The 12561-nt window shown below is 48.6% G+C and overlaps 1 protein-coding gene across 1 annotated transcript in view; it reads left to right on the top strand.

The window, feature by feature from the left end:
* Nucleotides 1-7969, top strand: part of LOC140394204 (heparan sulfate glucosamine 3-O-sulfotransferase 2-like) — a 303904-nt gene extending 295935 nt beyond the window's left edge. Inside the window, exon 3 of the mRNA XM_072481190.1 lies at nt 7321-7969. Within this exon, the coding sequence (XP_072337291.1) occupies nt 7321-7939 (619 nt within the window). The 3' untranslated portion in view covers nt 7940-7969. The remainder of the gene's footprint in view (nt 1-7320) is intronic.
* The last annotated feature ends 4592 nt before the right edge of the window (nt 7970-12561 follow it).

Genomic DNA, 12561 nt, shown 5'->3' with positions numbered 1-12561 from the left:
GGAGTATCCTGCCTATCCAAATCCCCTCTTCCTGTGACGGCTTCAGCTCCAGCTCCACAGGCCGAGGAGGGTGGTACTGCCACACAGCAGGACCCGAAAAGTAGTTCAGGGCCCTCCAGATCTAATCCCGCCAAGGTCATCAGAGACAACAGGACACCCATAAGGTGGCAGGTGGCAGGACGTGGCAGGCGGCAGGCTGCCTTCACCTCCGCTATGGATGTTGGGGATGCACCGTGATGTAGTGGCGAGGTTAGAAAGGTTAAAAAGGTTTAGATACACAGCGTGGGTGCAGGTGTTAAGCCCCTGTACATAACGTTCAACTCGGTAAATTAACTCTCAATAATTGCACCCTTTCTACTGCTCCTTGTTCTGATGAGCAGCGTTCCTGTAATCCCGACATGAAAACTGGATTTCTGCACCAGGAAAAGGTAAGGTGCTCAGTCCCTCCCTGTGCTTCCTCCCTGTGCTTTGTGACAGGTTCCCAGCACATTGTGGCGTCCCTTCACAGTCACTGAACACATCAGCCATGCCTGTATCTCATGGAGAATGAGGATGTCTCCCACACTGTACAGGGCCAACGTCACCCATTCCAGTCATTGTCCATGTGTGCTCTGCACCTTTTGCAGTGCGGCTGGCTCCCACTATCCCACATGCCTCAGCCTCCAGTGAACTGGACCTCAAGGTACCGGTAACAGACAGTGATGTAAGATCAGGAGAGGTGAAACTCTCCTCGCTGTAACGCAATGAGATGACCCAAGTCATTGACAGAACGAGAGCTGCCATTAGCGAGGCGGGAATCAGACATTCACAGATCTGTGAGGATCTACGTACTGTCCCCACTGCAAGTCATCGTCACCTTCCTGCAGTGTAGTGACTATGGGCAACCACTGTGTCCCCAAGACAGGAACAGTATCACAGGGAGTGTGCACTGTCATCAGTTAGATGGGAGAGCCATGCTCCCAGAATCCATGTGAAGATAATGGGATGTCCTCACTGGGTGTCCTCAACACCCTCTATGAATCTAACGGCAATGAGCGGGTCCCAAGCCCGGCTGCTTCGACTGGACATTGCCATTGCCTCATGGCCAACACCCTCTACCATGAGGATTTCCTCAGCCTCATCCGTTTTGACATCCTCCTCATTAGAGGAAATGAGCCACTCCTCAGGCAGTTCCTCCCCCACGATGTAACATCAGGTTGTACAGGGTGCAGCAAATGACCACAATGTGTGACACCCTCTGTGAATTGTAGTGCAGGGCTCCACAAGACTGGTCCGAGCACCGGAACCTCACCTTCAGCATCCCTATCGTCTGCTCCACCCAAGTACGAGTTGCAGCTTGAGCCTCATTGCATCTCTCAGCTGCACTCTGTGGCCTCCGCAAAGAGGTCATCAGCCACCTCCTCAGTGGGTGGCCCTTTACCCCGACGACACTGGCAGTGGATGCCCTCCAAGCCCTTGTGGCACCAGATCTTACAGAAGGTGTCAGATGTGACCAACCCTGGACATGCATAAACCTGGGTCCAGCAAGGCATCTCCAAGCAACAATCCTCTGCATGCGGAGCAAGTCTTCCCACCCCTTACTTTTCATGGTTCTACTCCTGCCTTTGGCGATTCAGATATCTGCAATCTGATCATTGAATATATTTTAACATATTATCAAAGTTTCACACTCCGTTTACGTCTTCATCCCTCCTGCCTATGTGTAAAAAGAATGACGGCGCGAACACCAGGCTCCATGTTTCATGCGTTCTCCTCACTGCAGGGTCATAGAAAGAAATTTGATGGTTAGCATTTGTCTCCTAAGGACCACGCTTTGCTCATTCATCCTAACTGAAGCTGCCTGTCAAACCCGGTAGCCTGCCATTTTACCCCCAGGTAGCTTGGAGGCATCCAGCCAATACCCTCCAACTAGATCAGGGGGATATGATTCTGGCATGAGGGCCTGATAATAAGATGCTAATGTATCAGAATGATGTTCCTGACCTTAAACACGGGGGACATGGCTCGCCACTATTGGGGGAGGGGGCAATTGCAGCAAGCTTTCACGTCGACACAAAACACAACTTTGGTCTTCTCGTGATATTTTCCGCTTTTGTTGCCGAAACCGCCCAACACGAACAGCAGCAGACATTCCCGGCCAAAGACTCTGCTTCCAGCCGATTTTTGAGGAAGAGAGTGCCAAAGACTCAAAACCCTCCAAGGGAATACATTTCTCCTCATCTTTGTCTTAAATGAACAACCTTTTATTTTTAAACAATGACCCCTAGTTCTAGATTCTCCAACAAGAGGAATCATCCTCTCCACACCCGCCCTGTCAACACTCCTCAGTGCGATGTTCTTGTCAGATGACCTACATTAACTTACAAGAACACTTGTAGCTAAAGCTAGCAATGATTTATTAACATTAACTGTGGGTCAAATATATACAAAACAACAGATGAATAACAGTATAAACATGCATAAACCACTATTTTTCTTCCAGATCCCTAGTTAGTCTGAGGTCACCTGATTCCAACATTCACTTATATACTAATGAGACTCCTAGTGGTCAGTCAGTGAATTACAACACAACCATGATATTACTACACTCAGGATCTTAAAGGTTCAATCAAGTTGCCTCCTACTCTTCTATAGTCCAGTGAATACAAGCCTAACTTGTCCAGACGTTCCACATAAGTCAACCCGTCCGTTCCAGGTGTTTGCCTAGTAAATCTTCTCTGAACTGCTTCTAACGCATTGACATCTTCCCTTAAATAACGATGATGTGGAGATGCCGGCGTTGGACTGGGGTGAGCACAGTAAGAAATCTTACAACATCAGGTTAAAATCCAAAAGGTTTGTTTTGAATCACTAACTTTCGGAGCGCAGCTCCTTCCTCAGGTGAATGAAGAGGTGGGTTCCAGAACCACATATATAGACAACGCCAATGATGCAAGATGGTACTTCAAATGCGAGCCTTTGCAGATAATTAAGTCTTTACAGGTCCAGCCGGAGCGACTGGAGAGAGGGATAATCACAGGTTAAAGAGGTGTGAATTGTCTCAAGCCAGGACAGTTGTTAAGATTTTGCAAGCCCAGGCCAAATGGTGGAGGGGGAGTGTAATGAGACATGAATTCAAGGTCCCGGTTGAGGCTATACTCATGGGTGTGGGACTTGGCTATTAGTTTCTGCTCCGCAATTCTGCGTTGTCACGCGTCCTGAAGGCCGCCTTGGAGAATGCTTACCCGAAGATTAGGGGCTGAATACCCTTGACTGCTGAAGTGTTCCCCAACTAGAAGGGAACATTCCTGCTTGGCGATTGTCGCGCAATGTCCGTTCAACCGTTGTCGCAGCGTCTGCATGATCTTGTCATGTACCATGCCTGGGGACATACTTTCCTGCAGTGTATGAAATAGACAACATTGGTCGAGTCGCACGATATTACTACCGTGTACCTGGTGGGTGGTGTTCTCACGTGTAATGGTGGTACCCATGTCGATGATCTGGTAGACAACATTGGCCGAGTCGCACGATAGTACTATCGTGTACCGCATACCTGGTGGGTGGTGTTCCCACCTGTAATGGTGCTACCCATGTCGATGATCTGGCACATTTTGCAGAGGTTGCCATGGCAGGGTGTGTGGTGTCGTGGTCACTGTTCTCCTGAAGGCTGGGTAGTTTGCTGCAAACAATGGTCTGTTTGAGGTTGCGCGGTTGTTTGAAGGCAAGTCGTGGGGGTGTGGGGATGGCCTTGGCAAGATGCTCATCTTCATTGATGACGTGTTGAAGGCTATGAAGAAGATATCGTAATTTCTCCCCTCCAGGTACTTAAATAAGGAGACCAATACTGTACACAATACTTAAGATGTGGTCTCACTAGTGCCCTGTATAACTGAAGTATAACCTCCCTACCTTTGTAATCAATTCCACTCAATAAATGATAACATTCTACTAGCTTTCCTAATTACTTGCTGTACCTATATACTGGCCTTTTGTGATTCTTGCACTAGGACACTCAGATCTCTGTGAATCTCAGAGCTCTGCATTCTCTCACCACTTAGATAATAAATCAATTTTTTATTCTTCTTGGTAAAATGGATCATTTTCCCACATTATACTCCATTTGCCAGAACTTTGCCCACTCACTTAACCCACCTATGTCCTTTTGTAGTCCCACGTCCTCTTCACAATTTACTTTCCGAGTTATCTTTGTGTCATCAGCAGATTTCGCAACCATATCTTCCAAATCATTTGTAAAAGGTTGGGGCCGCAGCACTGATCCCTCTGGTATATCACTTATTGCATCTTGCCAACCAGAAAAAGACCCATTTCTGCCAACTGTCTGTTTCCTGTTAGCCAGCCAATCTTCTATCCATGCCAATATATTACCCCTACACATGAGATTTTATTTTCTGCAATAACATTTGATGTGGCACCTTATGAAATGCTTTTGGGAAATCTAATTATAGTACATCCACCGGTTCCCCTTTATTCACAGCACATGTGACTCCTTCAAAAATACTCCAATAATAAATTGGTGAAACATGATTTCCCATTCACAAAACCATGTTGACTCTGCCTGATTGCTTTCAATTTTTCTAAGTGCCCTGCTATAACATCTTTAACAATAGCTTCTAACATTTTCCCTCTGATAGACGTTATGCTAACTGGTCTGTAGTTCTCACTCCCTTTTTGAATAAAGGAGTCATATTTGCTACTTTTCAATTTAATGGAACCTTCCATGAGCCTAGGGAATTTTGGAAAATGAAAACCAACACAATTTCAAAGATGTGGTGATTAGGGGGCTTGGCCATGCTAAAAGGTTGCCCCTTAGCATCCAAAGATGTATAGGTTAGGTAGGGTTACAGGGATAGGGTAGGGGAGTGGATCTAAATAGGTTGCTCTTTCGAGAGTTGGTGCAGACTCAATGGGCCGAATGGCCTCCTTCTGCACTGTAGGAATTCTACGTCAACTATCTGACTAGCCACTTCTTTCAGGACTCAAGGATGAAGTCCATCCAGACCCGACGATTTGTCAGCCACAGCCCTAACAATTTGCTCAGTTCCATTTCCCTGATGATTGTAATTTTTCTGAATTTCTCCTTGCCTTCCCATTACTGATTTATAACTATTTAGAATTAATAGAACCCCTAAAGTGCAGAAGGAGGCCATTTGGCCCATCGAGTGTGCACCAACCCTTTGAAACAGCACCCTACCCAGGTCCACGCGCCCGTCCACCCTGCCTTATCCCTGCAACCCCATAACCTAACATGCACACCCCTGGAAACTAGGGGACAATTTATCATGGCCAATCCACCTAACCCGCACATCTTTGGACTGTGGGAGGAAACCTGAGTACCTGGAACAAACCCAAGCAGACACAGGGAGAACGTACAAACTCCACACAGTCACCCAAGGCCGGAATTGAACCCGGGTCCCTGGCACTATGAGGTAGCAGTGCTAACCACTGTGCCACCGTGCTGCCCCTTAGCCCCTTAAATGTCTGCCACTGCATCTCTATTGACCTATCACTTAACTTAATTTCCCAGTTCACCTTAGCTAGCCCTCATAATTGCTCTTATTTAAGTTTAAAATACTAGTCTTCAATGCACTTTTCTCTACCTCAAACTGAATGTAAAATTCAACCATATGATGATCACTTCACCCTTGGGGTGCCTTCACTGTGAGGTTATCAATTAATTTTATCTTGTTGCACAATACCAGGTCTAGTATAGCCTACTTTCTGTTTGGCTCCAGAATGTGCTGTTCTAAGAAATAATCGCAAAAATATTCGATGAGCTTCTTGCCTTTATAATTTCTCATCTCACCCCAAACCACTTCTACATCCTGGTTTCCTGACTGTAAGCCATCCCTCTCTAATGTGCTAATACCATCATTAATTAAACGAGCCGCCCCTCCACCTTCTCCTAACTTCCTTTCCTTCCTAACTCGCATGTACCCTTCAATATTCAGATCCCAATCTCTGCCATCCTGTGGCCATGGCTCTGCATTGGCTATCAGATCGTACTAATTCATTTCCATTTGCACTATCAGTTCATCTCTTTTGTTTCAAAAGTGACCTATGATACAGAGCCTCTCATGGTGTCCTTTTGCTATTTTTGTAGCGTCTTGCCGTATCTGTTGATTTACTCTTAGGTTTGTACACTCTGTCCCTTTCTGTCACCATCTGTTTATCATTTTCCATATTTGTACCTTTCTCTGTTGCCTTATCTCTGCTCTTTGGTTTACCACATCTTCCCAAAATTGATCTCTTGCCCCCACACTATTTAGTTTCAAACCCTCTCTACTTCCCTAGTTATGGGGCTCACCTGGATACCAGTCCCAGTATGGTTCAAGTGTAGACCATCCCAATGGTACAGATCCAACTTTCCCCAATACTAGTGTCAATGCCCCACAAACCAGACCCACTTCCCTCACACCAGTCTTTGAGTCACACGTTCATTTCTCTAATCCGATTTGCTCCGTGCCAACTTGCACATGGAATGTTCACTAGAATCGTAGAATCTAGTAATAATGACTCAAGTAATAATCTGGAAATTATAACCTTCTTAATTTGGTGCCTAGCTCTCCATACTGACTATCCAGAACGTCCTGCCTTGTCCTCCCTATGTCATTGGTACACATATGGGCCACGACCACTGGATCCTCTCCCTCGCACTATAAGTTCTTCTCCATCCCTGAACAAAGGTCCTGAACCCTGGCACGAACGTCTGGATCCTAGTTCTTTGCTGCAGAGAAGGGTGTCAGTCCCCCTCATTGTACTGTATCAACTACCACAATATTCCTTTGTGCTCCCCCAATGTGAATGGATTCCTGTACCACAGGAATTCACCGTGCCATGGTTAGTCAGCTCATCCACCCTGCAGCCCTCACTCTCACCCAAACAAGCTGAAAGAATCAGTGACTCTGAGCCGAAGCTCCTCAAGCCACAGATGCTTCCCGCAGTTGTGTTTGTCCTGGATCACACTGGTATCCAGGAGGTCTCGCATGCTGCAGCCGGGACACACCACCTGTCTTGCCACACCTGTGTTTTAATTAATTACTTAATTTGTTTATTCAATTATTTATTTTCTCTTATATATTTATTCATCTTATCACGAATTCCTGTACTAATTAAACCTTAGGAATAGAATAGGCCGTGCCCACTTGCTGGATGTTCATGAGATATTCACCAACCAGTTCACTTCTTCTGTGGTAGAAAATGTATGTTTATTTATCGGTTTACCATGTGTCTCCCATTTTCATGCATTATAGGTAGACTGAAGATAACCTGATAGATAACTGCCAAGAATACTAATGGCTGTTTTTTATGTGTCTTTAGAAGCTTGATGCCCAAGACATTGGATGGTCAGATCACCATGGAGAAAACGCCCAGTTACTTTGTTACCAGAGAGGCACCAAAACGAATATTCTCGATGGCAAAGGAGACTAAACTTATTGTAGTGGTCAGGGACCCAGTGACCAGAGCCATTTCAGACTATACCCAGACCTTATCCAAGAAACCCGAGATTCCAACCTTTGAAGTTCTGGCCTTTAAGAACAGGACCCTGGGCCTGATCGATGCTTCTTGGAGTGCTATCCGCATTGGAATCTATGCCTTGCATCTGGAAAACTGGCTCCAGTTTTTTCCCCTCTCCCAGATCCATTTTGTCAGTGGGGAGAGGCTCATCATTGACCCAGCTGGAGAAATGGGCAAAGTGCAGGACTTCTTAGGCCTCAAGAGGATCGTCACAGACAAACACTTTTACTTCAACAAAACCAAGGGATTTCCTTGCTTGAAGAAACCAGAGAGCAGCAGTACACCAAGGTGTCTCGGCAAATCGAAAGGAAGGACTCACGTCCAGATAGACTCCGAGGTTATCGAGCAACTAAAGGAATTTTACAGACCATATAATATAAAGTTTTATCAAATGGTGGGACATGACTTTCGATGGGACTAATCACCAACCATACCACAAGTCGAGAAAATAAAGGAGAAAGCATATAAATGTCTTCCATTATTGATGACTTATCATATTGAAATGGATAGCCTCGTTATGGCACACACCAGGCAAACTGTAGCTCAACCCTGAGGCTAGACTGTGAGCTGAAGGATCCCCCTCCTTGAGTGATCAGGGTTTAGGCCATTCCTGGGGAAACCACAAGGGAAACGAGTGCCAAGAGTTGGGGAAACCAGGGCCAACGATTGGAGAAACTAGAGCTGTGGCAACCATTGGGTAACCAAGGCCAAACACTGGATGAAATCACTGGAAAACAAGAGCCAACTTGTTTAGAAACTAGGGTGAACCACCCGGGCAGCCTTTGGGGAAACCAGGGCTAAGCACTGCGGGAACCACTCGACAAACCAGGGTTAAACACTGTGGGAACCACTGTGGAAACCAGGGCTAAGCACTGTGGGAAACACTGGACAAACCAGGGTTAAACACTGTGGGGACGACTGGGGAGACCAGGGTTAAACACTGTGGGAACCACTGGGGAAACCAGGGCTAAGCACTGTGGGAAACACTGGACAAACCAGGGTTAAACACTGTGGGGATGACTGGGGAAACCAGGGTTAAACACTGTGGGAAACACTGGGGAAACCAGGGCTAAGCACTGTGGGAACCACGGGGGAAACCAGGGTTAGACACTGTGGGAACCACTGGGGAAACCAGGGTGAAACACTGTGGGAACCACTGGACAAACCGGGGTTAACTACTCTGGGAACTACTGGGGAAACCAGGGTTGAACACTGTGGGAACCACTAGGGAAACCCGGTTTAAACACTGTGGGAAACACTGGACAAACCAGGGTTAAACACTGTGGGAACCACTGGGGAAACCAGGGTTAAACACTGTGGGAACCACTGGACAAACCAGGGCTTAACACTGTGGGAACCACTGGACAAGTCAGGGCTAAACACTGTGGGAATCAGGGGGAAAACCACTGGACGAACCAGGGCTAAACACTGAGGGAACCACTGGACAAACCAGGGTTAAACACTGTGGGAACCACTGGGGAAACCAGGGCTAAGCACTGTGGGAGCCACTGGACAAACCAGGGTTAAACACTGTGGGAATCAGTGGTGAAACCAGGGTTAAACACTGTGGGAACAACTGGACGAACCAGGGTTAAACACTGTGGGAACCACTGGGGAAACCAGGGTTAAACACTGTGGGAGCCACTGGGGAAACCAGGGTTAAACACTGTGGGAGCCACTGGGGAAACCAGGGTTAAACACTGTGGGAACCACTGGGGGAACCAGGGTTAAACACTGTGGGAACCTCTGGACAAACTAGGGTTAAACACTGTGGGAACCACTGGGGAAACCAGGGTTAAACACTGTGGGAGCCACTGGGGAAACCAGGGTTAAACACTGTGGGAACCACTGGGAAACCAGGGTTAAACACTGTGGGAACCACTGGGGGAACCAGGGTTAAACACTGTGGGAACCACTGGGGAAACCAGGGTTAAACACTGTGGGAACAACTGGACGAACCAGGGTTAAACACTGTGGGAACCACTGGGGAAACCAGGGTTAGACACTGTGGGAACCACTGGGGAAACCAGGACTAAGCACTATGGAAACCACTGGGGAAACCAGGGTTAAACACTGTGGGATCCACTGGGGGAACGAGGACTACGCACTGTGGGAGCCACTGGACAAACCATGGTTAAATACTGTGGGGACCACTGGGGAAACCAGGGTTAAACACTGTGTGAATCACTGGGGAAAACATGGTTAAACACTGTGGGAATCAGTGGTGAAACCAGGGTTAACTACTGTGGAAACCACTGGGGAAACCAGGACTAAGCACTGTGGGAACCACTGGACAAACCAGGGTTAAACACTGTGGGAACCACTGGGGGAACCAGGGTTAAACACTGTGGGAGCCACTGGACAAACCGGGGTTAAACACTGTGGGACCCACTGGGGAAACCAGGGTTAAACACTGTGGGAACCACTGGGGAAACCAGGGTTAAACGCTGTGGGAGCCACTGGGGAAACCAGGGTTAAACACTGTGGGAGCCACTGGGGAAACCAGGGTTAAACACTGTGGGAACCACTGGGGGAACCAGGGTTAAACACTGTGGGAACCTCTGGACAAACTAGGGTTAAACACTGTGGGAACCACTGGGGAAACCAGGGTTAAACACTGTGGGAGCCACTGGGGAAACCAGGGTTAAACACTGTGGGAACCACTGGGAAACCAGGGTTAAAAACTGTGGGAACCACTGTGGAAACCAGGGTTAAACACTGAGGGAACCACTGGACAAACCAGGGAGCCACTGTGGAAACCACTGGGGAAACCAGGGTTAAACACTTTGGGAGCCACCGGACAAACCGGGGTTAAACACTGTGGGAACCACTGGGGAAACCAGGGTTAAACACTGTGGGAGCCACTGGACAAACCGGGGTTAAACACTGTGGGAACCACTGGGGAAACCATGGTTAAACACTGTGGGAACCACTGGGGAAACCAAGGTTAAACACTGTGGGAACCACTGGGGAAACCAGGGTTAAACACTGTGGGAACCACTGGGGAAACCAGGGCTAACCACTGTGGGCACCACTGGGGAAACCAGGGTTAAAAACTGTGGGAACCTCTGGACAAACCAGGGTTAAACACTGTGGAAACCACTGGGGAAACCAGGGTTAAGCACTGTGGGAACCACTGGGGAACCAGGGTTAAACACTGTGCGAACCACTGGGGAAACCAGGGTTAAGCACTGTGCGAACCACTGGGGAAACCAGGACTAAGCACTGTGGGAACCACTGGGGAAACCAGGGTTAAACACTGTGGGTGCCACTGGACAAACCAGGGTTAAACACTGTGGGGCCCACTCGGGAAACCAGGGTTAAACACTGTGGGAACCACTGGACAAACCGGGGTGAAACACTGTGGGAACCACTGGGGATACCAGTGTGAAACACTGTGGGAACCACTGGGGAAACCAGGGTTAAACACTGTGGGGCCCACTCGGGAAACCAGGGTTAAACACTGTGGGAACCACTGGGGAAACCAGGGTTAAAAACTGTGGGAGCCACTGGACAAACTAGGGTTAAACACTGTGGGAACCACTGGACAAACCAGGGAGCCACTGTGGAAACCACTGGGGAAACCAGGGAAACACTGTGGGAACCACTGGGGAAACCAAGGTTAAACACTGTGGGGACCACTGGGGAAACCAGGGTTAAACACTGTGGGAACCACTGGGGAAATCGGGGTTAAACACTGTGGGAACCACTGGGGAAACCGGGGTTAAACACTGTGGGAACCACTGGGGAAACCGGGGCTAAACACTGTGGGAACCACTGGGGAAACCAGGGTTAAACACTGTGGGGACCACTGGGGAAACCAGGGTTAAACACTGTGGGAACCACTGGGGAAACCGGGGTTAAACACTGTGGGAACCACTGGGGAAACCGGGGTTAAACACTGTGGGAACCACTGGGGAAACCGGGGTTAAACACTGCGGGAACCACTGGGGGAACCAGGGGTAAACACTGTGGGAACCTCTGGACAAACTAGGGTTAAACACTGTGGGAACCACTGGACAAACCAGGGAGCCACTGTGGGGACCACTGGGGAAACCAGGGTTAAACACTGTGGGAGCCACTGGGGAAACAAGGGTTAAACACTGTGGGAACCACTGGGGAAACCAGGGTTAAACACTGTGGGAACCACTGGGGGAACCAGGGTTAAACACTGTGGGAACCACTGGACAAACCGGGGTTAAACACTGTGGGAACCACTGGGGAAACCAGGGTTAAACACTGTGGGAACCACTGGGGAAACCAGGGTTAAACACTGTGGGAACCACTGGACAAACCAGGGATCCACTGTGGAAACCACTGGGGAAACCAGGGTTAAACACTGTGGGAACCACTGGGGAAACCAGGGTTAAACACTGTGGGAGCCACTGGACAAACCGGGGTTAAACACTGTGGGAACCACTGGGGAAACCAGGGTTAAACACTGTGGGAACCACTGGGGAATCCAGGGTTAAACACTGTGGGAACCACCGGGGAAACCAGGGTTAAACACTGTGGGAACCACTGGGGAAACCAGGGCTAACCACTGTGGGAACCACTGGGGAAACCAGGGTTAAAAACTGTGGGAACCTCTGGACAAACCAGGGTTAAACACTGTGGAAACCACTGGGGAAACCAGGGTTAAACACTGTGGGAACCACTGGGGAAACCAGGGTTAAACACTGTGGGAACCTCTGGACAAACCAGGGAGCCACTGTGGAAACCACTGGGGAAACCAGGGTTAAACACTGTGGGAACCACTGGGGAAACCAGGGTTAAACACTGTGGGAGCCACTGGACAAATCGGGGTTAAACACTGTGGGAACCACTGGGGAAACCAGGGTTAAACACTGTGGAAACCACTGGGGAAACCAGGGTTAAACACTGTGGGAACCAATGGGGAAACCAGGGCTAATCACTGGGGGAACCACTGGGGAAACCAGGGTTAAAAACTGTGGGAACCTCTGGACAAACCAGGGAGCCACTGTGGAAACCACTGGGGAAACCAGGGTAAAACACTGTGGGAACCACTGGGGAAACCAGGGT

This window comes from Scyliorhinus torazame, chromosome 17 (genome assembly GCF_047496885.1).
Source record: "Scyliorhinus torazame isolate Kashiwa2021f chromosome 17, sScyTor2.1, whole genome shotgun sequence".
In the NCBI taxonomy this organism is placed as follows: domain Eukaryota; kingdom Metazoa; phylum Chordata; class Chondrichthyes; order Carcharhiniformes; family Scyliorhinidae; genus Scyliorhinus; species Scyliorhinus torazame.
This window is presented reverse-complemented; position numbering and strand designations above follow the sequence as displayed.